The sequence below is a fragment of the Erpetoichthys calabaricus genome, chromosome 17 (genome assembly GCF_900747795.2).
Source record: "Erpetoichthys calabaricus chromosome 17, fErpCal1.3, whole genome shotgun sequence".
Classification (NCBI taxonomy): domain Eukaryota; kingdom Metazoa; phylum Chordata; class Cladistia; order Polypteriformes; family Polypteridae; genus Erpetoichthys; species Erpetoichthys calabaricus.
The window spans coordinates 79,417,973-79,445,792 of record NC_041410.2 but is presented as its reverse complement, the minus strand read 5'-3'; the positions used below and the strand labels follow the sequence as shown (position 1 = coordinate 79,445,792).

Genomic DNA, 27,820 nt, shown 5'->3' with positions numbered 1-27,820 from the left:
TGTCTGTGTTGCCCTGATTGTATTTAATTCTTTCTTCATGTAAAATAGTTCCTGATACACTGACAATGCTGTGAGTGCTACAAATTAGTACTAAAGATACTATATAACATAAAGCTCAATTATGTCTGCAATAAACTGAATATTTTTCTTGGCAGTTAGTTATGAAATCTATTTTTAAAAAATGAATGTACATAATTCTCTGTAAAGATTTGTTTTCACAGAAGATCCATCTTGGTCAATGGGCAGATAATTCTGGAACTCCACATAAACATGATAACATTTGCTACTACATGCAAAAAATATGGCAAATTCCTATATTGGCATGAACCTTGAGTATGATAATTCAAGATGCTATTCCAGGGACATAGCTGTTTACTGTACACAGTGTAAAGCGTTTCTTAAGTAATAACATAGATTACTTTAAAATCGATTATGACCAAGGTGTATGTTACTCAGAAATATGTATTACCTGGCTATTGTTTCCAGGAAAAAAACTTACCTTTTCTGTATGAAGAATACATTTTTTTTAATTGACCCTGAAAGTGCCCCCAAGAAGTAGCAGCACTGCTTAGAACTACTTGTTCAATTTTTACCGGATTGTTGGCCGGCCTACAGCACCAACTTAAAAGATATCTAAAGAGCTTCTTGTTCAGTCTGATTATTGTTCCTAAGCACAGATCAATACCAAATTTCCAAAAGCATGCAATCCTTGTAGGAAGAAGGGAAAATCGACATTGTGCTACACGAAAGTGAATTATTAGACCCTTTTGCACAAAACTATATTGAAAAAACTCAAGACTGAAAACTAGCTGCTTGAACCTCTAGAAAAAGATCCTTTCCTATCGGTCTCAAGTGGCTACTGCCTCCACCCAGCTGCGTTGCACCATTAGTAAAACCAGTGTCACCACTAACTGAACGTCACAGCTCAGCAACCTTTAAGGACACACTTCACCAGCCAGCTATGACCCTGAAATTTCACTTCTCCTGAGCCTGATACGAAGACATATAATCCAAGGCCTGCCACACTAAAGAATGAATGAATGGTCACTTCCAACATTAGAAGATATGCTTCAAACTAAAACAGTGCCCAAGCTCTGTCCTTGAATTTCAGTTTCATTTTTGAAGGACCAATGCAAGATCAAGATACAGGTAAGGTAAATATACAATGCACAAAGAGAGAGCATCACAGCATTGTGAATTTCCCCTTGGGATTAATAAAGTATCTATCTATCTATCTATCTATCTATCTATCTATCTATCTATCTATCTATCTATCTATCTATCTATCTATCTATCTATCTATCTATCTATCTATCTATCTATCTATCTATCTATCTATCTATCTATCTATCTATCTATCTATCTATCTATCTATCTTTCTTTCTTTCTTTCCAGAAACTCCTTTCTTCCTAGTGCCATACGACTTTTCAATAAGAAATATCGGAGATAATGTTTAAGGTTTTGATATATATCCTGTTACCTTTTTTTTTTTTGGTATAGATATGTTTTATCTAACTGCCTTACCTTAACCTTTCTTATTTCTATTTGTCTGTTTTATTTCATTCTGTCTGTTACTTGTTATTAGACGCAACTGAGAAGGCAAATTTCATGTTTTCCTGTGTAAACATGACTAAATAAAGAAACCTAACCTAAACCTATCTATCTATCTATCTATCTATCTATCTATCTATCTATCTATCTATCTATCTATCTATCTATCTATCTATCTATCTATCTATCTATCTATCTATCTATCTATCTATCTATATCATGGTAGTGTTCAAATGGAGCACACAAAGCCTGCCAGTGGATGTAGGATCTCTGAGGTAAGACCAAACTGCACTAATAACTCAGAAAGTAATAACTTTGCACAATAAACTCTCTTACTATGAGTATGCTTAATCCACAATACAATTCTAAAAGGACACTTTGTGTCAATGGTTCTACAATTAAAGTAGTGGTCCTGGAAGAAGATGACTTTGCCACAAGCAAAATTAAAAAAATAAAATAGATAATGGAATGTGTTAAAATAATTAGTGACCACATTAAAGCTTTTACCCTGTTTTAGCTTACTTTGTCCCACTTAGGAAGCTTTATTTGGTGAACTCAGTTTACACCTTTGCATCATCAATCTGCTCAGGAGGCATGTCTATTTAAAATATATGTGAAGTCTCAGCAAAAGCAAAAATGAACCCGGGAGGAACTGGTATACAATACATATGAAGCAGACAAAAAAAGCAAGAAACTGCCAAAAACTGGCACATTAATCAATGCACTAAAAAAGAAATGATGCTCCAAGGAGGACCTTGAAAGATGGTCGTCCAGAATGAGCAGTGCAGTGTACCGAGAGCAGCTCTTACCTGGCATCCAGTAATCTGCGTGGACCATCATTGCCAAGTGTCTTCTTGCTACTTTCACTGCCTCTGAAGTTATCAAGTGCTGAATGTGAAGTTTAGCAGATAGACAAGGGGAAGAAAAAACACAACACTTTCACCCCTCCTTCCTCTGCTTAGTCCTCTGTCTCCACCCACAGTCTGATGCTCCACTGCCCCCTCTAAACATGCAAATCAAAGACGGAAGTGACAGAGGAGGAGGTTGAAGCACAGCATTCACACTCTCAAGTATCATCAACTTAACAATAGTCCAAAAATTAATTTCTAGATTAACTGGAAAAGCTGGTCAGAGGGAAGATATTACAATCCCTAATAGCAAGTCCCCTACAGTGGATAAAATGCTACATTTTCATCATCATTACGTTAATATCATACATCAGTTATATCAGAAAATCTGACTCATCTAGAGATCCGAGAGGTTAAGTCAGCATATCTCAGGCAGTTCAGAAAAGTCTAGATATTTGGACCAAATGTTGTTGGTAAACCTCCCTTATTTCTAGTAGTTTGTATTCTTCTTCCTAAGTAGGCAGCCACTGCTTCCAGTAATAAAATAACAGTGTTTGTATCTTCATTTTCATATTGGCCTACTGAATTTATAGTTATTACATGTTTTATCTATGTTAATTGGTGATGCTAAATTGACCATGTATGAATGAGCAACAGTGTGTGCTTGAGTGTGCCTTACGTAACTTGTTTAAATGGATTCAATAATGGATTGATGGATGAACAGAGTACAACACAACAATAGTTAAATCTGCTTCCTCACATCTCAGAAACCTGGGTCCAAATTCCAGCTGTATAACTGTCAACTGGAGCATGCAAATATAATAATAATTATTATTATTTACATAGCACTTTTCTCATTACTTAAAGCGCTCTCCTCACAGGGAGGACCCAGGATACGAACCAATGTTCTCCCAACTCCGAAGCAGCAGCACTACCCCTGCACCATAAATATTGATGTACAGTATATGTTAGATTAACTGACAACTTTAAATTGGTACTGCATAAGTGAGTAAGTATCAATGTGCCTTGTGGTAGAAAAGGACTGGGAAATACTTCATGGACACTGACCTCCGATTTAGAAAATACTCAGGTTTAGGAATTAAAATTTTGCTTAAGGCACCCTGAGGCAAGAAAAGTACAAAATGGGAAGGGACACATTTGAGTATTCTTATTCGGATCAAGGAAATTATTGTTTATATTGATTGTCTCAAAGCCTGTGCAGTGTTTAACACCGATTCATTCAGAGCTTGGAGCGGAAACTGTGCGCCACGATTCTTTTAACATTCTGATCAAAGAGCTGGGGTGGAGGGGATAGGAATCCCCTTGGAGGTTCAAGTGCCCAAATACAATGATAGTTGACGTTTGTGTGGCTTGGGGTTCATGTGGTATTTGATCGGATATGCGTGTCGTGAGCTAGTACGCTGGAAAATGCTGCCGGTACACAGCAAATTCTTAATATTGGGAAGTGCCAGTACTCCGGTGTGTACCAGCACACTTTAAGCCTTGGATTGGCAACTGCCAATTACCACAGTGTGAGCTATTAACGGAGTGGCATCACTTCCGGGACTGTTCTTGCCTTGCAAACAGTGCAGTGGGTTGTGGATTAAAAGGCAGTTGATCTATCTATCTATCTATCTATCTATCTATCTATCTATCTATCTATCTATCTATCTATCTATCTATCTATCTATCTATCTATCTATCTATCTATCTATCTATCTATCTATCTATCTATCTATCTATCTATCTATCTATCTATCTATCTCTTTTTTAATTAATGCTTTATTATAAAACGGTAACATAACCGGTAGCTTTGTGATAATAAAAATAAGATTGCCGTCTCACTGTCTTAAGAGTCTTAGGTATACGTTTAGCCTTGGGTGCCTTCTATGTGAAAACTGCATGATATGTGCGTGAATCCTAAAGGATTCTAGTTTCCTGTCACAATACAAAGACAAACACTAAGGACAGGTTGACTAGTCTCTCTAAATTTTCTTGGTTGTGTGTGCCTTGCAATGGACTAGAATTTCCTACAAATGGTCGACATGCTCCCTTCTGTTTATGTTGTATAGTGAGGAAAGTTAAACAAGACAGGTGAAGGGATCAACTGAGGCCTCAGTGGTAACTAAGGGTTCCTCTGAACATCTGTATGGTTTGAGGGTGGCTATCACGGGGTGGTAAACCTTGCTGCACAGAGTCTTCCTGAAGCAGGTACTCCAACGGCAACAGAATGAAAAGCTGCCAGAAGAAAAAGACTGCAACTAAAATAAGATGGAGGCAGAAGGGGAGCCTCTAATTGGAAAGATCGGACCCTGACTGATAGTAAAAGGGACTGGTAGCCCAGAATTAATTAAAGACTGCTTGTACTATAAGGGAAAGTTTGGGCCTAGTGGTAATGAGGCTCCATGACCAAATGGTCATTAGAATTCCTAAGCATACAAGTAAGCTCACTTTGGTATTTAAAAAGCCATTACCTATGACAGCCTCTTTGAATTGAGGACTGGTACCTTAGTTAAGGTTAAAAGCTAAACTAGCAACAAGGTGAAGAGGCCACAGATTTCACTGTTAGTGTTTCTGAGCGTAGCCTGCAAATGACAGATAGACTGACAGACAGATATCCAGAGAAAGTGTCTGCCTGCTACTGCTTGGCACGTACAGGATAGAATTCATTACATGTAAATTGGTGCCTAAATGGGGAATAAGAGTAGCTTCATACTTACAAGCAATTTCATAACACTTCAGAAGAACCCCATATAGCCAAAAACCCAATCTGTTTCACATAAGTGAAGCAGTAACATGAAATTAGAAATCTGCATATTTAGTTAATTACAGAAGCAAAACCATTTAAAAAATTGTAAACTAGCTAGCTGTTCTACTTACAAAAAACCACTGTGGCTGTTACAATTTAGCAAATCATGTTCATATATATGGTATAAAAATGTTACAAAATAATGTGTAACATATATTTACTTTAGGTTATAAAATAAATAATTTCATGCTAATAGCTAAATAACCTTTTTAAGCATACACACAAAGTTCACACCATTTAGCTTGGTACTTGACTTGCATCATCTATGATGTGCGTCTCATGTGGCAGGGAAAACAGTTTCACAAAAGTGAACTCTGAGAGCCAGCAAATGTAACTCTGCAGTACAGAAGTCTCAGTGAGAACCAGCAAAATCATTACCAGCTTGCAAAGAGCTTACAAAAGTAACTGCCTAGAGACGGCAAAGTGAATGCAGACAGCCAGACAGCTCTGTGCTGTGAATCGGCAAACTCCAAAAAATGTAGACAGCTCAGCTCCGTGCAGAGAGTAAGTACACTCAGCAGAGTCTACTAAGTTTGGACTCTAAGGCAGAAAACTTACCAGCACCTGAGGAGTGAACTCTGGTGCAAATAAACACACAATTCTAAACTGTTAAGGTGTACACAACGAGTAAACAAATTGCTAGAATTTGTCTGCTACATATAAGAAGTGCTGTAAAGTAGAGAATTTGTGACATGAAACCCAAGAGGCTTGTATTTCTGTTAAAGCTCGATATGAAAAATAACATTAAAGTATGCTTGATTTTTTTGTACATTTCCACAATTAAGACCAGAGTTCAGTACACTGGATGACGGAGTGCTGAGAGTCACTAAACTCACCAGAGACCTCAAAATGGGGTCCGAGTTATTAATGTGTGACATGCTGGTCCGATTCCTGAGCCTCCGAGCACAGCTCTCCTTTTATTGATTTTGGGAGCTGTTATTTCTGTCCCTATGGCTAAGAAAGGCTTTTTTTATGTTTTTAATGTTCATGTCATTATCTGACAAGTCTCCTTATTGCCACACACAAGTGTCGTGGATTATGTGCCAGTGAAATAACTGACATAGCAAATAACATTTGGTACATATTGCAATATCCTGCTTTAAATATTTCTAGGTCAGAGAACTGTGTACATCTCTGGAGCCTAGATATGAATGTTCTCACAAGGCTCACAATATGCACTGTTTCACTGACTATCAAAGAGACACCATCATTTCCAGCTGTTCAGATGATGTCCACAAAGTAAAAGAAGCATCAGCAGAGATTTGTGTTAAATAACCTCATAAAATGCACAAAATCTGCAGGTTTCTTCTCTTCCACGCTTGCTCCTTCTCGTTTTGATCACAACCATGCAGACTTGCCATTTCCATAAATAACTCAAGACAGTCAGAGAAAAAAACCACAAGCTGATTTGGGGCACCCCCTACAATATTTACAGGAACCTTTCTAGAGCCTAAAGCAGCAATGCTAGGACATTTCAAAATATTTCTTCCTCAAACATGAAGTACAGTGGTATAGTGGTTACTGCTGCTGCCTCCCATTCCCCAAGACCTGGGTTTGACTATATCTATGCATGCACTCCCTGTGGGTTGGTTTTCTCAAGGTACTGTGATCTACTCACTCATCTAAAAGTTGTGCAGAATTGGCTTATTGGTGACTCTAAACTGGTACAATATGAGTTAACGTGATGGACTGGCTTTCTATTCAGGCCCTGTACTGGGTTACAAATTGTTCTGGCACCCTGTGATGCCGTTTAAAAAAAAAAGAAAAAGAAGTGATGTTATTCATGCGTGCGGTAACACTGTCTCAATGGCCACTGCTGCTACTCTCTCTCAAACTCTAAAACCTTGGGTTTACTTTCTAATTTGAACATTCGCTGCATGACCATGCAAGTTTTCTGGCAATGTTCTGTTCATATTTTATGGCAAAAATAATTTCACATCCCAAAGATGTACAACGCTTGATTAATTGATAGCCCTAAACTGACCAAGATGTCATGTTCATTCCTTTCATCAGATACAATGCTACCACAACAGAACACATAAAAGAAAAAGTGACTTGAATAACTGGCCTGGATGCTAATCTGTTAGGTGGTTCAGTGCCATTGGTTGAAACAGAATGCTGTGGGGACAGACTCTGGTTCTCTGTCTACAGAAGGATAGATATTCCTCACCTTAGAAATATTTATACAGGTGCTGGTCATAAAATTAGAATATCATGACAAAGTTGATTTATTTCAGTAATTCCATTCAAAAAGTGAAACTTGTATATTAGATTAATTAATTACACACAGACTGATGTTTAATCAAATGTTTATTTCTTTTAATGTTGATGATTATAACTGACAACTAATGAAAGTCCCAAATTCAGTATCTCGGAAAATTAGAATATTGTGAAAAGGTTCAATATTGAAGACACCTGGTGCCACACTCTAATCAGCTAATTAACTCAAAACACCTGCAAAAGCCTTTAAATGGTCTCTCAGTCTAGTTCTGTAGGCTACACAATCATGGGGAAGACTGCTGACTTGACAGTTGTCCAAAAGACAACCATTGACACCTTGCACAAGGAGGGCAAGACACAAAAGGTCATTGCTAAAGAGGCTGGCTGTTCACAAAGCTCTGTGTCCAAGCACATTAATAGAGAGGTGAAGGGAAGGACAAGATGTGGTAGAAAAAAGTGTACAAGCAATAGGGATAACCGCACCCTGGAGAGGATTGTGAAACAAAAATGTGGGGGAGATTCACAAAGAGTGGACTGCAGCTGGAGTCAGTGCTTCAAGAACCACCACACACAGACGTATGCAAGACATGGGTTTCAGCTGTCACATTCCTTGTGTCAAGCCACTCTTGAACAAGAGACAGCGTCAGAAGCGTCTCGCCTGGGCTAAAGACAAAAAGGACTGGACTGCTGCTGAGTGGTCCAAAGTTATGTTCTCTGATGAAAGTAAACTTTGCATTTCCTTTGGAAATCAAGGTCCCAGAGTCTGAAGGAAGAGAGGAGAGGCACAGAATCCACGTTGCGTGAGGTCCAGTGTAAAGTTTCCACAGTCAGTGATGGTTTGGGGTGCCATGTCATCTGCTGGTGTTGGTCCATTGTGTTTTCTGAGGTCCAAGATCAACGCAGCCGTCTACCAGGAACTTTTAGAGCACTTCATGCTTCCTGCTGCTGACGAACTTTATGGAGATGCAAATTTCATTTTCCAACAGGCACACAGTGCCAAAGCTACCAGTACCTGGTTTAAGGACCATGGTATCCCTGTTCTTGATTGGCCAGCAAACTCGCCTGACCTTAACCCCATAGAAAATCTATGGGGTATTGTGAAGAGGAAGATGCAATACGCCAGACCCAACAATTCAGAAGAGCTGAAGGCCACTATCAGAGCAACATGGGCTCTCATAACACCTGAGCAGTGCCACAGACTGATCGACTCCATGCCACGCCACATTGCTGCAGTAAACCAGGCCAAAGGAGCCCCAACTAAATATTGAGTGCTGTACATGCTCATACTTTTCATGTTCATACCTTTCAGTTGGCCAACATTTCTAAAAATCCTTTTTTTGCATTGGTCTTAATTGCTATTCTAATATTCCGAGATACTGAATTTGGGACTTTCATTAGTTGTCAGTTATAATCATCAACATTAAAAGAAATAAACATTTGAAATACATCAGTCTGTGTGTAATGAATGAATCTAATATACAAGTTTCACTTTTTGAATGGAATTATTGAAATAAATCAACTTTGTCATGATATTCTAATTTTATGACCAGCACCTGTACTTCTTTGTAAATTAATGTTTGGGGTTAAACATTCATTCGAGTACAGTTCAGATTCTAATTCTATGATGTCCATAATGTCGAGAAATGAGGATTTTAGCATGTCAGTGGAAAATCAAAATTGATTTTCAAGCTTGAACATTACAGTTTTTGTTGTAAAATGATGCAGTTTGTTGCACTGTGTGGTGCTCCTGGATGACTACATAAAAGCAGACAGAAAATTATTGAACAAGATATCCACTTTAAATGCCAAGACCTATATATAATGAGATTTAAGTTGCTATTCATTTTACTCCACATTATTTGTGTACATTTTAAATACTAAAGAAATTCATTCACTTGATTCTCTATTATTCTACAGTACAATTGGTTGTATTGTATTGTCTCACTAGAGTGTAATTTATGTGGAAATATGGCATGGACAATTCCAAACTGACTTTATTTAAAGTTGGGAACAAGTCAAGAAAGGCATTAAAAATTTTCAAACAGCTAGTGATGTTTTCACATGAAAAGCACTTAAAACAGATAATAAAAAAAGAAAGTGAAGTTTATTGCCCAATGAGAGGAACTTAAAGCCACATAGTTCCTATAAAGGGTTTACCATGTGCACCTCATAAAGTTGGTACATTTGTTTAAGTTTAGCTCTCTAGTTCCATGAAGAACTGGAGCTACACATTAAAGAGGGGAAAGTTGAGATGTTTTGTGCATGAAAAACTTTATGTTCCACATGCCTTATGGTGATCTCCTAAGTGTATGTCACCCTTTTTAAATAAGTACTGCTGCAAAGTGTATGATGCTAACTTCATTAAATATTTTTTTTTCACGCGTTTGTTTTCAGTCGACTAGATTACTGTAACGCACTCCTCTCAGGACTACCCAAAAAAGACATAAATCGTTTGCAACTAGTGCAGAATGCAGCTGCTAGAATCCTAACCAGGAAAAGAACATCCGAGCACATTTCTCCAGTTTTGATGTCACTACACTGGTTACCTGTGTCATTCAGGATTGACTTTAAAATTCTGCTTATGGTTTATAAAGCCTTAAATAATCTCGCTCCATCTTATATATCGGAATGTCTGACATCTTATATCCCAAATCGTAACCTTAGATCCTCAAATGAGTGTCTCCTTAGAATTCCAAGAGCAAAACTTAAAAAGAAGTGGTGAGGCGGCCTTCTGCTATTATGCACCTAAGATATGGAATAGCCTGCCAGTAGGAATTCGCCAGGCTAATACAGTGGAGCACTTTAAAAAACTGCTGAAAACACATTATTTTAACATGGCTTTCTCATAACTTCACTTTAATTTCATCCTGATACTCTGTATATCCAATTCATTATAATAACTATTCATGGTGGCTCTAAAATCCGTACTAACCCTAACTCTCTCTTCTGTTTCTTTTTCCGGTTTCTTTGTGGTGGCGGCCTGCTCAAAGCACTGTGATGTTCCAACATTGATGGATTAAAAGCCAGAAGTCTGCATGACCATCATCATCAAGTCCTTCCGTGAGAACCCTAAATACAAAGAGGACTGTTTCATTTATGTTAGGTAGAATGCTCAGAGGGGACTGGGTGGTCTCGTGACCTGGAACCCCTGCAGATTTTATTTTTTTCTCCAGCCGTCTGGAGTTTTTTTTTTGTTTTTTCTGTCCTCCCTGGCCATCGGACCTTACTCTTATTCTATGTTAATTAATGTTGTCTTATTTTAATTTCTTACTTTGTCTTTTATTTTTCTTTTCTTCATTATGTAAAGCACTTTGAGCTACATTTTTTGTATGAAAATGTGCTATATAAATAAATGTTGTTGTTGTTGTTACAGAGGTTATACATGATTAACTAAAACACAAGGAGGCAAACATCACCGTTTTAAATTGCTGGCTATATATCAAAGAACGGATTAGAAACAGCAGACTTGTCTCTTGAAATTGCACCTGTGTGTCTTTGTGCAAATAACTTAACTCTTATGAACATGAACATCTTAACATTGTCTTGTACTGTGCATGTACCAAGTGATGACTCCAGTGGTACTGTATAAAACAGGATAGCTGAAAAAAATACTATTTCTTTTCCACCTTCTGCTGAAAGTGATTTTCTTTAAATGCTGCTTAAAAGAAAATTTGCGCTGTTTGGTGTGTATCACAATATACATTTAATCTTACATGTCTCAAGTGAAGGGAGTTTTAAAAATAATGTAACATAGTATGCAAACTTTAAATAAATGAGTGACAGTGCCTGTTTACACTGGGAGTTACCACTCTTTAATTCCCTACTCACTACAACTCCAAAACCTGACCTCCACGTTTTTTTTTAAATTTGTTTTTATTTTTAGTAAAATAGTAGTACCCGATATGTCCCACAAGAGGGCGTTCTATCATTCTGAAAACAGTAAGCTTTACTATGAAGCTTACAGCCACCCAACAGTGATTCGCCACAAAATTCTGTCCTGTGAAAATTGTTGGATCTAAACGAAAAGTGCCTTTATTTTTTAAGAAAAAACACTTTGGAGGAACCTTTTTCAAAAAAATAAATAAATACGCAAATAAAATATACTGTGAAATGTGACAATACAAAAATAACAACATGAAATATGAGTATACAAAAATTAAACATATCAGGAAATATATTTCTGTTGCTTACTTCTTTATATATTTTCTTTACAATTTTTTCATTTATTTATTTGAGTGACACGCACGGAACATGAAATAAGCCCCGAAATCCTGAAGCTGTCACTTTCACTCGTCAACGTTGAGAGGGCGGGTTCTAGCGAGTTGTGAATTTTGATTGGGGAATCGTCGGTGGAGCGCACGTAACCCTTCGGCTATCAAGTGCCACATTTAGAGCAGACACTTCAAATGCAGACTCCTAATGATGAATTCGGAGAGTCTTGAATTAAAGTAGCCGCTTCCCACAACGATTCTGGGCAACTTTTTCTTGCACTCGCATCCGACGCGTACAGTCACAACTCTGAGCAACGAGCGTTACTGAAATAAATAAATGAAGAATTAAATAAATACATAAGTAACAAAATGCATTTAGCAAAATATTTAATTTATTCTCACATTTAATTTTGTGATTATTTATTGTCACATTTCACAGAACACTTATTTACTTGCGTGTTTAATTAATTTGTCCGAAATTTTCTCACGATCTCAGCTCATCATCATCATCAGATATTTCTAAATACAAAACCAGCACTACGTCTTTTACATACAACTAACTTGTGCTTCTAGTTCTTAAAAACGCCTAAGGAAACAAACAGGTTAAGGAAGTCAACACCCCTTTATCCATTTTGCGCACGCACAAAATAAACAAATAGTGGAGATATCATTTATGCATTAATTTAAATTACTGACTACAGGCAAAGTTATTACTATGCTGCCCAAAAATGTACACTGACTCGCCTTTTTTATTATTGTGTATTTCGTTAGCATCAACTGGTTCAAAAGCTAAACAAATGATACCGATACAAATTAAACACCACAGTTCGGTAAGCTTGTCTTTTATTTTTTGTATTGTATTGTATTTTTCCGTTATCTATATTTTCAAACATTAAAAAAGACAGTCTGACCTACCCATATGCCCATCATTTACGGCTGTGGCAGACGTTATTTCTAAAATACTTTCTCTACAATTAAATACAATAATACTTAAAGTTATAAAACGAACAACAACAATCATAACAACAACAATAATAATAACACGTTTGCAAATAATTTGTGCGCTTACATCTTTAGGACGCGTCGTCCCTACATTACACAAACGCGAGCATCCCTTAAAGTTTGCGCCAACTGGAAAGGGTCGCGTCTCCTCGTGGACGTGCGGAGTTTCGCAGCTCCCAGCGAAGCACCCTGAGGCAAGAAAAGTACAAAATGGGAAGGGACACATTTGGGCATTCTTATTCGGATTAAGGAAATTATTGTTTATATTGATTGTCTCAAAGCCTGTGCAGTGTTTAACACCGATTCATTCAGAGCTTGGAGCGGAAACTGTGCGCCACGATTCTTTTAAACATTCTGATCAAAGAGCTGGGGTGGAGGGGATAGGAATCCCCTTGGAGGTTCAAGTGCCCAAATACAATGATAGTCGACGTTTGTGTGGCTTGGGGTTCATGTGGTATTTGATCGGATATGCGTGTCGCAAGCCACTACGCTGGAAAATGCTGCCGGTACACAGCAACTTCTTAATATTGGAAAGTGCCAGTACTCCGGTGTGTACCAGCACACTTCAAGCCTTGGATTGGCAACTGCCAATTACCACAGTGTGAGCTATTAATGGAGTGGCATCACTTCCGGGACTGCTCTTGCCTTGCAAACAGTGCAGTGGGTTGTGGATTAAAAGGCAGTTGATCTATCTATCTATCTATCTATCTATCTATCTATCTATCTATCTACAGCAGTGCTACCCAAACTCGGTCCTGGGGAATCCACCGTGGCTGCTGGTTTTTGTTCCAGTCAGCTTCTGTTTTTAACTGGACTCCTGGGCTAATTAAGTGAACTGTTATTTCCCAAGTTCTGTGTTTTGGAAACAATATAGAAATTAGAAAACTAAGTTTGGTTAAAAAAAAAATTAAAATGTACCAAGCAGTTATATGGGAATAATGTATTTTGTTTCTTTTTAACAATATTTTCATTCTACTTTTCCAGGTGTTCTAATTGTTTAATTAATCCACAATTTACTAATTAGTGGGTCTGACACTAAAGTAGTTGCAGCCTTTGATTATTCCGTGTTGTTTGTCTGGGTGTCTGCTCTGCTCGTTTTTAAATGTCATTAATAAGATACAACAAAGGGGGAAAACTGCACAGTGAAAGTGCAAACTATAATGAAATCAACAAAAGAGAGTTAAGCATTTAAATCTACAGCAAAAGCAGAAATATTTCTAAATGTCTTATAAATGTAAAAATCATACTGCTGTGCTTTTCTGAATGTCGAATAAAAGAAAAAAATACCAGCTAATTAAATGAGATCAGTGTTATCACTGATTAGGAATCTGGCTGAAATAAAAACCTGCAGCGACAGTGGGTCCCCAGGACCGTATTTGGGAAGCACTGATCTACAGTATTATATAGTGTTCTATCTATTAGATACATTTCCTGAAAACGTACTTATGCCAAGTCTTGACCTCACCTTCTTATCTTATCACCCAGCATGAGTATGCAGTACATAGAACTAGGCTCCACACTACAAAAAGTAGGTTTGCATAATTTAGCAATATTCATTATTAATATGAATTAAACATGTCTGTGCTACAGAGAGGATACTAGTCACGTTTATGGATATATGTATTGACAGCACACTTTAGTTTCCCACGTGGAAGGAATGTTCATTAGGATGCAGTCTATATCTTGTTTTGTACAGTAGCAAAACGCCCCTATAGAAAATGAGGTTTATCTTCAAATAAAAACAATTACAACAAAGAGAAAAGATTACATGGATAACAATTGATTATCTTTACAAATCTTTTAAATAAAAATAGAATTTCTATATATTGTTCCACTTTTATCTTTATACTCCATTTAGAGTATACAAATCATATATCCCATTCTTTTTAATTTTATGAATGAGATGCATTTTCATAAAAAATAACTTAAGTTATCAATTAATCATACATTTGTCCCCTAGGGCAGTAGAGGGGTACATTTAGGTTAGCGATGCTGCCTTGCCTTCTCCTCCTCCTGTGAGGACTATGAAGACAATGATCTGGGATTGGAGTTCATTTCCCAGCTGAGTCATTGCTTCTGTGAAGTTGGCATCTTTTCCCTTTCCTGCCAAGGGTTTATCCACCCTATATATTCTGGTAAATTCCCACATTCAAAAAGACATTTATGTAAGCTTAATTGATGACTGAAAACTGGAGCTGTTGTGAGTCTGTGGTGTCCCGTTCAGGGCTCATTCCTGACATAGCTATGATGTAGCCACAATAAGCGCCTGCTCACTGTAACCTTATAATAAAAAATGTGGATATTTGAAATTAAAATGTAGTAATGCCAGATGTCAAATTCATTATCAAATAACAGACTCATTAATGCATATCATTCCCAATAACTTAACATTATTCAATAAGCATATCTAATAAAAGAATTTCAGTTTGTAAATTACAAAGTGCACACTAAACAAAGTAAACTTCACAGAATTTTTAATTAGTAGAACAATGGCCTCATGGTTTCTGTCAAGTCACTGACTACCCAGTTCTTCTAACAGACCAAGTGATGAATGTTGTTTTATTATATTAATTATTTTCAATTACACTACTTTTAAGGACTGATTTGGTGAAATTCTATAAAGAGTCTGCAAACCTTTTGTGTTTGTTTTCAGATACTGTATGAATTACCGTGGGAGCAGGTACCTGTGTGATTATTAACTGAACATTAATAATTTCTGCACAATGTCTTGTCTGAAACATTTTTCTTGTTTATTCTTCTCAGCAGTGTATTCTACACCAACACTTTAATGTTACTTCCTTAAAAGACTGGACGATCAACCAGACCCCTCTAGATGTGTGCTTTCTTCCAAAAAGAATAACTTGGACCTTCAGGTAAGCCTTTGGGACCATTCTTTAGACTTACAGTAACTTAGGCTATTAACACGTACCATGACGATTCTTTGATTGAGTTATAAGAGTGTTTTAAGAAGCATGTACAGAGCTATAGTACAACAATGTTTTGCTTGCTTTTTTTTCCACAAGAGGGATTAAAGCAGGTGAAATGAGTTACATATAGCAAAACAGAGAGGTAGAAGATGTAAGAAAATCAACAATCTTGTAGTTTAAAGTCCAGTGTCAACTGCTAGGTGGTAATAATGCCTGCTAAATCACTGCCATATTCATTTGTTAGGGAACAGAGCTCAGGTTGAAACAACATTAAGCAATTAATTTTCCTTCATGACACGGGCATTCCAAAAATTACTCAAATGGCAGATGGGTGTCACCCAGTAACCAGTTACCCAGTGAAAGCAGAGACAGACACATACATCGCTGACACATCATATTCTTTAGGTATTACATCTATTTGGTATGCAATAAATTGGTGGAAAATAGGTTTTATACCATTCTTTTAAACTTTAAAATTCAATATATAGAATTTTGTTTTAATATGCACTCTCACCATGAAAGCTGAATGTGCAATTCCCTAAAAAACTGTAGGATACTTTATGGATGCTGGCAGACTCAAATGCCACTGGTTGGCTCTGTTGTTGTTTGAAACCAACCGGTAATGTGTCTATGATGCTTCAAAATCATGCTTTATATACCAAAACCACTTAATAGTGAAGTGACTGCATATTATTGTTGAAGACCACCAACACTGAGTTTGGCTTTATTTCATATTTCACTTAAAAGCCATATCCATATATAATTTTATTTGTATTTACTTTATCGGCCTTTTCTTTCCTCTTTTATGTACTATGGTGGAATCGAGGAACTCCTGTGGTGCAACTAGGAAGGCTCTCTGTTCAGAATGAGAAGAAAGCTAACAGATGCTTTTAAAAAATCTCTCCATTTGTGAGTCACTCTCCCTTTCACTTTGAGGCCCATTCTCTGGGTTTGCATATATAATCATCATTTCTCTGCTCAGTTACTTTATGACAACTATACCTATATGCTTACTTTCAACAGAACCATGTAATTAGTTAAACAATAAAGGAAGAAATGTGCTGGGCTTTATAATATTAAAAAAAAAAAAGATAAATGCCTTATTTTAAATATTAATGTGTTACTGCAAAAATTAAATACCAAGTCAACATAAATGGCACTGTAAAATCATTATTGTATTCAAAATACATTTTATGTATTACTTACATGTAAACAGTTACATTTTTTGCATGTATAGTATGTAACATTATGATTTTCAAATGTGAAAAAATGAAATTAACATTTTATGCAGCACTGCTATAATAAAAAAAAACCAAAAATGTAATTTGTATGTTATGGTTATTTTACATGTACATGTTGAAAGCTGGATGATGCAGTGGTAAATGCTCCCTTATAGCTCTATAGCCCTGGGTTTAAAATCCCACTCAGGCACTGTGTGTGTAGAATTTCTACATTCCTTCAATGCTTTCATGGGGAACTCTGGTGTTCTCTCAAATTCTACTGACTATAAGAATTGGTAGATCAGCCTTTTTTTGTAATAGGACCTGGCACCACACAACCCTGTGCTGTAATAAGTAGTTCAAGGAAACAAACAAATCCTTAAAAAGAAAAAAAGTACACACACATATATATATATATATATATGAGAAAAAAATATACTGTATATACTGTGTGTATGTATAATTATATATATATATATATATATATATATATATATATATATATATATATATATATATACACACCCATTATATATTTTTTCTCTCATAATACTATAACATAATTCAGGAATTTCCATATTTAAAAAATGTCCAAACCATCATATTTCAAAAGTTGTTAAAGTAAATCATGTTCTACACTGCTGGCAGAACCCATGTAGACAAAATATTATCTGTTACTGGCCTGGAACTAGATATGTAAGAAAACTAGTACTACTCTGATATACTATAATACGGTGTGCATTTAATGTAGGATGTTTGGTATTCTGGGTAGAGATGCTTCTTCACTATTTTAGGAATCTAGCTTCAAGTGCCCTATGTACTTCATGTATGTAGCAGTATGCTCTCCTTGAGTTAAAAAAAATAATTGTTTATGCAAATAACATCTACTATATGTTAATGTTTTAATCCTGGATTTATATTGTTGATGGGTGATGCTTAAAGATAACAAAATATAAAGGAGATTCCAGACACAGACCACAATTAAAAGTGTAACTGTAAACAGTAAAATATAATGCATAATATAATGGAACGTCATCCTATAGAATTAGTTAAGGAGCTTAGTCAATAAATGCTGAAATTAAGATTAGTAGAACAGGAGGAAATGATAGCAGAAATGTTTCATTTTTTTCAACAGCCTTTAATTTCTCTTTCTTACCTTTTACCCTATTACTCTTCAGTTTTCTTTCACAAATGAGGGGATCCTTTCAGTGAACCAAGGAATGTTACAAACTACATTAACAAAATGCTATGTGATTGCAAAAAAAGTCCCACATGTACAGGTCACAGTTTGCTTGCTCTTCTCCAATATAAATTCATTGCCGTATTTTCCAATGATTTTATTAAGCTTTATTATTTTAATTATGCTTTGTTTCTTAAGTTTTTTTTGGTTAAAAGAAAAAGTGAATAAGTTAACAAATTGACTTCATTAAGGAAAGTGTAGTAAGGTAAAGGTAAATGATACTGCACATTATTTTCATGTTATATCAGAATTGGACCAAAACATCCTAAACTTTGCTGAAACCAGCCAGAGGGTGTGAGATTACTTTTTAAATCACTTTTATTAATTAATATTTTATAAAGTATTTCATTGTAAACAGAACAATTAGCATGTAAGGTGATGAACTGTATAAAGCATGTGATTGCCAATTTATCTCCTACCAAAGACTCCTTATGTGATTCTGAGTAGATCACTTAACCCTCTATTGTGTCAACATTAAAAACATGAAAACAATTGATCTATGCACGCATGACTGTAAGTCACTTTGGATTAAAGCATCTATTGTAGACATAAATATCTTTAAAATATCATAGGCATTATTATAAAGAAGTGTACAGTTAATGAACCCTAAATTAAAAAAGGAGACAATAACCTGCATGTACAGTATATAACAGGGGCAGCATAGTACTACAACAATTAGTGCTACCTCCTCACAGCTGCTTTTTCTTGTAAATAATTTTGAAATTGTAATTTGTAGCATATATTTTTCATATTCAAATAAAGTTTCCATGTACACATTGTATGCGTCTTGGTTTGCTCCAGCTTCCTAAAGACATGTGGGTTTGGTTAAGTGTTGACTCTAAATTGGCTGTGTGCCGTAAACGTTTTTTGTCTGAATGCACGATTGTGCCCTATGATGGAATGATATTCTGGTCAGAATGAGTTCCTGTCTTATACCAGAAATGTCACCACTCCTGATTCTGATTCTGACTCTGATTCCCTTTTTTATAAAACACAGGGTCAGAAAATGAATAAATAGTTTTCAGATTCAAATCATATTAATTTAGCCAACACAACTATATACATAGTGCCCACAAGTGAATTTGTCACTGCTGCTGACATAATCTATATATTTATTAAATAAAGTATTACTGGTGTTTATTATTCTATCATTGTTCATTTTAAAAATATACTATTATTATTATTGATGACTTACAGGATCATGCTTTTAACTGTGATGGACATCAAAGTCCTGTAACCTGTGTTCTTCACTTGACAGTAGGGCATGTTGGATCAGTATAAACATTATGGTTCAAATGTGACTTAGAAGAGTGATTACATAGACACAGAAAACACATCCTAGTTTAAATTTTAAATTTAGATTTCAGTTGTCATATATACACACACAGTAGTATACAATGAAAAGTGTCTGTTTTTTTAATGCAGTCATCTAGACCTACCAATATTCTGCATCAAAAAGTTACAGACTGATGTACATGAAAACTCCTATATACCAAATAAACTTCAATGAGAAAATGATAAATGGTATCAAATTGTACTGCACAAGTGCCCGGCTTGATGCAGTTTCATATACTGATATGCTTCTGAATGCCCGTTCATTTTCTGCAAACTTTCTTCAACAACAGTACCTGTGTTTATACATATTAATGTTAATTGACATTGTAATTATTTGTGAAAAAATCATTGAACTAAATTCAAAATATGAAATGTCCTATATTAAAATGTATTACTACTATTATACAGTATGTCTGCTTATGGTTTATAAAACCTTAAATAATCTCGCCCCATCTTATATATCGGAATGTCTGACGTCTTATATTCCAGATCATAACCTCAGATCCTCAACTGAGTGTCTCCTTAGAATTCCAAGAGCAAAACTTAAAAGTACTGGTGAGGTGGCCTTCTGCTGTTATGCACCTAAAATCTGGAATAGCCTGCCAATAGGAATTCGCCAGGCTAATACAGTGGAGCACTTCAAAAAACTGCTGAAAACACATTACTTTAACATGGCTTTCTCATAACTTCACTGTAATTTAATCCTGATACTCTGTATATCCAATTCATTATAATAACTATTCATGGTGGCTCTAAAATCCGTACTAACCCCTACTCTCTCTTCTGTTTCTTTTTCCGGTTTCTTTGTGGTGGCGGCCTGCTCAAAGCACTGTGATGTTCCAACATTGATGGATTAAAAGACAGAAGTCTGCATGACCTTCATCATCAAGTCCTTCCGTGAGAACCCTAAATACAAAGAGGACTGTTTCATTTTTGTTAGGTAGAATGCTCAGAGGGGACTGGGTGGTCTTGTGACCTGGAACCCCTGCAGATTTTATTTTTTTCTCCAGCCGTCTGGAGTTTTTTTTTTGTTTTTTCTGTCCTCCCTGGCCATCGGACTTTACTCTTTTTCTATGTTAACTATTGTTGTCTTATTTTAATTTCTTACTTTGTCTTTTATTTTTCTTTTCTTCATTATGTAAAGCACTTTGAGCTACATTTTTTGTATGAAAATGTGCTCTATAAGTAAATGTTGTTGTTGTTGAGGCAGAAAATTAACTTAGAAACTAAAGATTTGTTGCTAATCACTAACCATATTATGAGAAGATTTCTCATTACTGTTTTTAAATAAACTTACTCAAAAATCAGTAAAGTAAACCATCTGAAGGCCCAGTGTGGTTTAAATTTTGTATTCAAAGACTTTATATTTGGAATATGCACAAGATCAAGACAAGTTCCATCTATGGACCCCTTGAGAACAAGCTACAGTTCAGACTTTTGTCCCTTAGTTAATAAAGAAGACTGAGGCAAACAGAAAAAAAGCATTTAATGGACAGAAACATTTACTCTTCCACTGGCAGCACCCACAGTGCTGTTCTATTAGCTTTCCTTAAAAATAAAAATTGGGTAATTTAGAGAAATCATCTTCAGCATAGCTGCTCTGAAAGTATTGTATAAAACTGCTGAAATCACTTCCCTGCTGGTTGCCATGACTGAAAATGCCAGCATTCAGATCTATGCAATTTGGAAGCGTTTAGCCTCTAATAATCTGCAGCAACACAGTTACAATACTGTTAAAAAAGCTCATTCAAAAGGTAAGACAACATTAATAAGAAATGGACACAAAAACAGCTTGGATATTTTGCAGTTGGACAATTTATAGGCCAGCAAGCACACAAACACACAGGCACCAAGACCTTTCGGTATGGTTGCCTTGACAACAGGACTCAACCACCAATCATGCAGCAGGGACTGGCCAGTAGTGATGTCACACTATTTTTTTCTGACCACCTTGCTTTTTTTTTTTTTTTTTTCCTTTCATGGTCACTTTCTGATTGGTTGGAGTGCTGATGCTATGTGTCTGAATAAAGAAGACAGACCTTCCAATTTTAAATGGACAGAGGCTGACCATTTGTTGCTGTAGTAACTTGTAAGCCTCATTCCCTGCACTGATTTTTTCTCTTGCTGGTAAAACATGCCTTAACAGCTCTCTAAGGTTAAAAAAATAAAGTCTACAGTCTAAATGGTTCCATCCTCCTCCTGTCCCTGATCTGAAAAAATTGCAAGGTCTCCAGGGTGCCCCTGAACCCAGGAACATGAGACCTTGAACTGGGCTTTCAAATGCAAGATTTAGTGCCCTAAATTCAAAATGAATTCCCCACAGGTGGCAACCCCAAGTAACTTTCCAATTAAAAAAAAAAAAAAGATGGCAGAGTGGTCTACCTGTCAAAAGTATTTTGCAATATGTTGTTAGAGAGTGTTTTTTCTTTGCATTTGAAGCTTTTTATTTTTCATATCAAGTAGTAATCTAAATGAACACAAATGTCTGAAACTTGTTTCTCAGATTGTGCATACTGGTCAGTTGGTCTGTCTGATGGCCAACAACTCCTGAGATAATGGCATCTTCTCACTTTCTTGATGAATTTGGCCCTAAAAGCTAACTGGTTTAGTACTTGAGGGATCATAATGTGAGTATGTGTCTGTGTGTCTGTCTAGGTGTATAAGTTTGAAACCTGCCTCTCGATTTCAGTTCTGTTGTTCACAGCAGTAATTAAAGGAGACTCTGTGTGTCTCTGTTTAATGCTCGAGGGAGCCCGCGGTTATTGTATCTGACAAGCGGCCTCCATTTCCACGCTCATATTTCTCCGCGGATCAATACTTTTGACTCCCTACAAGACAATAATCGCTTGTACGCCCGCCGCGAGTCGATCAAATACATTATTAGAGCTTGCTCCCCAGGGGCAGGCTGAGAGAAAGAGAGAGAGAGAAAAAAAATTGGAGGGGGGGGGGGGGTTGGGGGGGTATGAGGAGAGAAGTTGGAAAAAAAATAATGCTATCATTTTATAATAAGAAAAAAAATAAGGCACAGGAAGAAAGAGTGTACAAACCTCTTCACCTTCAGTGTAACTAATATAGGAGGGCTGCGACTTTCTATTGCCTGTGCCGGAGCAACAAAGGCTTCAGATTCATAGATCTGTTCATTACTCAGTGCTGCCACCATGTCCACAAGGGGGCGACGTCAGTGCAGTGCAGGACACAGCAATTATCCTACACTCAGATATCTACTATGCAGCACAGCTGCCTTATATGTGCGGTTAGGCGTCACCCACAATTACTGCCCCAAAATAATCCATCACTGTCACTGCACAGCACCTTCATTTCAGCTCATCTTTAACAATAACATAAAATGTACTCAACAAATGTGCAATTGTTGCCTAAATGCATAACCCTACAAAGCCATCCCTGACTTTAGACATTTTTTTCTTTTAAATTTTACTGCAGATAGCAACACCACCGTTTATATCTTACTCTAAAGACATTATGAGGAAGAATGACACCTTGATAAAGACAGACAAAAGGCAAGTATTTGTCATCTTTAGAAATCAGCAGCTCTCCAACTCCAGAACATGACCAGTGATGGCCACAGTACCCTGACGCCAATGCCATTTCTGTCAGAAATGTCAGTGACTGACATACCTGTAACGACACAACGTTCACAGCCAGAGAAGTGATATTTTTATGCACATTTTAGTCGCATCTTTCCTATTCTGACAGATCCACAAAGGCATTGTGCTCTCGGCCATCAAAACGGCTCCCTACCAGCTTCAGCCAGATTAGCATCCTTTGATAGATCTGAAGTGACTAAGAAATGGAATCGGCTCGCTTATCACATGTGATGGAAGCGCAAAGATCCCTAAAGTCATGGGAGAGACTGGGACCAAAGCAAGGGTGTCATCCCAAATATTTCAGATATTCATGTTGGACTTTGACATATTCATCACGTTAGTTTGACTGTGGCCCCTGAATGAGTACACACTCCAAGCCTACCTGACTGACGCATCGTAACTGCAAAGACATTCTGGATGCTGCCCAATCTGACCTCATCATTGTGATAAAAGATATTCATAAAGACATTAAATTAAGGTTTATCGTGCCACTCTGTCATGCCCTTGGCTTGAAAAACCCTGGCAAATCTTCAAAGCCAAGGAGAGGGAGATAGAGGGAGATCCTGTAAACCTTCACCTTTACAGGCAAATATGCCAGAAACTACAATATGCTGCAAATATGTATTAATTCAGGGTTGAAATAAAGTGTTAACAGAGCCATGCACTTAATAACTTTTTCTGCTTCACAAAGTCTTGCCTCTCTACACACCTGAAACTGCTGTAGTTAACTCTGTGTACTACATCTACAGCATGGTGGGTACTGTTGCAGTCTCACAGCACTTGGAGACATCCTGATAGGTTGACAAGAAACTTTAAATGAGGGTGCAAAAGTACTAACGTTGTGTTCATGAGTGTGGCTTGCAATCTCATTCTCATCCAGATCTGAATCCTGCCTTGCTGGCTTTCCTCATCTGACACTTAGATAGACACTGCTGTCTCAAGAAGATGACTGATGAATGGTTACACAATTTACAACATTTCATGAACACTGGGATTACTACCTTTGTACTGTGTACACACCTTGTATTTATAAAACACAAACATATAGTATTTTATAGGGAACTACATAAATCCTTGCCCAGCTACAGCAATGTGTTTGCGTGGAGTCTTTCTGTTCTTCTGTGATTCTCATTTTTAATCCCAGACGATGTGCTTATTAGGCTGACTGGAGACTCTTAAGTTGATTGTTATGAGTGACTGTTGATCTGTGTGTGATTATGCCCTACAATGGACTTGCTCCACATTCAAGGTCTTCCCTTGTCTTGTACACGATGCTGCCTGGATAAAGTATTAACTTCCATTCCTTCTTAGCCTAACCTATTTCTAAAAACACATTCTTGGATGGGCTTTTTTGGTGGTGGTTTAGTGAAAGTAATGAAGGTAAATCTTTGGCCATTTTCATTTCAGACAAACCCTTTGAACTATAATTAGCAAGAAGCAGACAGATGCATTTGGGCATTAAAAATCTAAATAAATAAACACCAGAATACAGACAAAGCCAGGAAATCGTCTAAAGCTAATATATGCAGAGCACACAACCTTATGTCAGCATTGTGAGTGGCTTTGTTACACAGCTGATTGTACTAAATCTATATAAATATGGCTACTGGTAGTAGTCATTGCTGAGGTTAGACTTGTAATGGGTTCAGAGCAAGTTATAAAATTTATCTTGAGGGTTCAGCATTTTGCTTGAATGATGAAAAACAGCTCATGGACATCTAGTGAATGCATCTCTTAATTCTTCCTGTGATGAATGAAGCAGAGAAATCTAAGCAGTGTACAACAGTATACCACAACTGTGACAAATGTCTAGAGTTGGTTCTTGTAAAAATTAGATGACTGTCATAATGGCAGTACTCAAAAACATGCATTTTCATTAACTAATGCTTTTCACAAATTCGTAGCATTTTTTCTCATTCCTAAAAATGTAACCGTTAACATTTGTGAATATATTTTTAACCAATTATTGATTACACAATAAACAAGACCTGGAATGAAGAATGTTCAGTTAAAATGATGAGAGGAATGAGATAAACCTACACTTCTACTTGCCAAGTAAAAGTGAAATGACTAAACTGTTTGATAGCCTACATCATCATACTGTTCACAGTATTCATGTCGGCAACAGTTTCACACGATAGTCTTTGGGAGAGTGATGGTGCCAATCTGATCTCAAACAAGGAGCCCTCACCTCCATCATTAACGCATTAGCCCAGACCCGGCAATCCAACAGAAGGATATTAAGGGAATCTGTCTCATCACCACTATATACCTGCTAAAATGCATATAATCATTTATGCTTCATTCTATCCAACCATTTTCATACCCACTATCTGATTATCCTGGCACCACTAAGCAGGAAATGCTTATTCACAAACATGCACACTCACCAATGCCGTATAGTGTGGTACCATTCACAATGAGAAACATCTTAAGATAAACTATTGTTGGGTAATTTGTGCTTTTGAAGCTGCCTTATAATCCTAGAGAGAAACCAGAATCTTTTATTAACCGCAAGGCTCAAAGAGAAAGGGCATGACATATGATTAAAGCAATAGACACTAAATATACTGTAATGATTACTGCTGTTGATGACCCAGGCAGGGAAAAGTGAAAAAACGGATATGTAAAGCCTTGGTGCTTCCTTGTACAGATGTAAAGGATTAAAGGGAACATTGTACATAGACTTCTCTGGAAAAAGTGATCATCCAAGGAAAGCCTCTTAACAAATTTGCTTATTTTTACCAGTTGTCACACCCTAGCCATATTACATTAAGATATTATGCACAAATGTTGCCTGAACCGCTTCACAGCAAAATCACCAGAGTTAAATGAACAAGAAACAAGACTATTTTCATATACACACTGCAAGTGTTAATTCAGTGATGACTTGCTAGATGTTGAAGCTTTTGAAATGTTAATGTTTTAAAATCTTTGTTCAACTTTATTTGTAACTAGTTAATAACAATCCATTTTATTTATACAGAACCTTACTTACACTTGGACTGGATCCATGCACAAGGTTTTTACCTTGTGCCCAATTTTGCTAGTATAGGCTCCAGACCTTATATTGGATTACAATTAATGAATGTATATTCATAGTAATTGCTTTTCTATAAAAGAGAAAAAAGGGCTTTATGTCATTGTAATATTTGAAGAAATTAATGCATGTAATAGAAAATATTGTTGGGAAAAATGGAAATAGTGAAGATCTTAGAAATAGTCTTGACCCCTTGGCACTCAAAGAACTTAGGTGTGATCATGGTCTCTGATCTAAACTTTAAATCACACATTAACTATATTACTAGGACTGCATTTTTTTCACTTAAGAAATATTAGAAAGGTTAGACCTCTTATAACATTGCAAGATGCTGAAAAATTTTAGTCAGCTACATTACTGAAGTGCTCTCCTAGCAGGATGACCTAAGAAACACATCAACCGGTTGCAGGTAGTTGAAAATGCAGCAGCTACAATCTTAACAAGCAAAAAAAAAAACCTGAGCACTGGTTACCTGTGTCCTTTAGAATAGATTTTAAAATACTGTGTGAGGGACAGCCGATAGTTCAACCTGGATGGGACGCCCCAAGAGTGGAAGGATGGGGGAAGGCAGCTAATTTGTGACCCTGCTTCCCCCAAGATGATAGAGGGCCACATCCCTACAGTATAATGGTGCCCCGGACTCCCGCAGGGCATTATGGACTTTGGAGTTCAGTATTACAACCCTGCTGGGTGCCGTGGGCACCGCCAGGGGACACTGCAGAAACATATAAGGACGTCTATTTTCTATATAGCCCAGAAGTACAATCAAATCACAAATTACTTCTGGGCTGAATAAGAAACTGGAGTTTTCCATCTGACCTGGAAATGCAGACAAGTCACGTGATCGGAAGAATGGAAGCACTTCTGGGTCAAGGGCTATTTAAAGGACTGTTGGGAACCCAGCAGAAGAGCTGGAGTCAGGAGGTGGAGGAGAGAGCTTGCTGGGAGGTGTTGTGGAGAAAAGAGAGAATTATATTGAGAGATTTAGAGATTACTTGTGGCTGTTGTGCTTGTGGGCACTTTCAAGGAAGAAATTAAATAATTTCTTGGTGTTTTAGCCTACGTACTACATCTGTCTGTTGGGGTTAAAAGGGGCAACAGTGACCCCTAGTGTCCATACGTTTATAATTGCTAATGGTATATAAAGCCACAGGGGATGCACAAACCAGTGTATTTCTTTGTGCCGGTCCCAAGTCTGGATAAATGGGGAGGATTACGTCGGGAAGGGCATCCGGTGTAAAATTTTGCCAGATCAGTATGCAGACACAATTTTGGACAATCCGCTGTGGCAGCCCCTAGCGGGAGCAGCCAAAATAAGAAGTAGAATGGTATATAAAGCTCTGAATAATCTTACGAGCAACCCTTACATGTTTTGGAGCCCCTGTCCCCTTACATCCCTAGTCATAAACTCAGATCGTCTAAGACTGGTTTGGTTTTTGTACCAAGTAGTAAGTAAAGAAGAGGTGGTGAGGCGGCCTTTTGCTGTCATGCACCAAAAATGTGGAATACTTACCAATAGAGGTACGCCCCTATTAAAAACCCACTTTTTCAATATGGCCTTTTACGAATAGATTATATATGCATTGCTATACCATATACTTCATGGATGTGCTATCATTATTAATCCCTACTTTAATAGTTTTTCTTTTCTCGTTTCTCTGTGGTGGTGTTTTGCCACAACTACCTGAACACAGTACTATGCAGCCATTTGTGATGATCGAATGAGACCAAATGCATCAAATTGACTAATATGAACATTAAAAAATTATAAGAGTGGCTTTAGCACTTTTAAGTTGGGTAGAATACACAGTG

General features: G+C 36.9%; 1 protein-coding gene across 7 annotated transcripts in view; it reads right to left on the bottom strand.

Annotated features, from left to right (window-relative positions):
* pou2f2a (POU class 2 homeobox 2a) overlaps positions 1-27,820 on the bottom strand; it is a 173,811-nt gene that overhangs the window by 104,635 nt on the left and 41,356 nt on the right. The window contains exon 1 of one of the 7 annotated variants that reach the window (XM_028823433.2): positions 2,361-2,445. The exons of the other annotated variants lie outside the window; for them this stretch is intronic. Coding sequence (XP_028679266.1) covers positions 2,361-2,391 — 31 coding nt within the window. The 5' untranslated portion in view covers positions 2,392-2,445. Of the gene's footprint in view, positions 1-2,360; positions 2,446-27,820 lie in introns of those variants that run through there. 7 annotated transcript variants of the gene reach the window in all.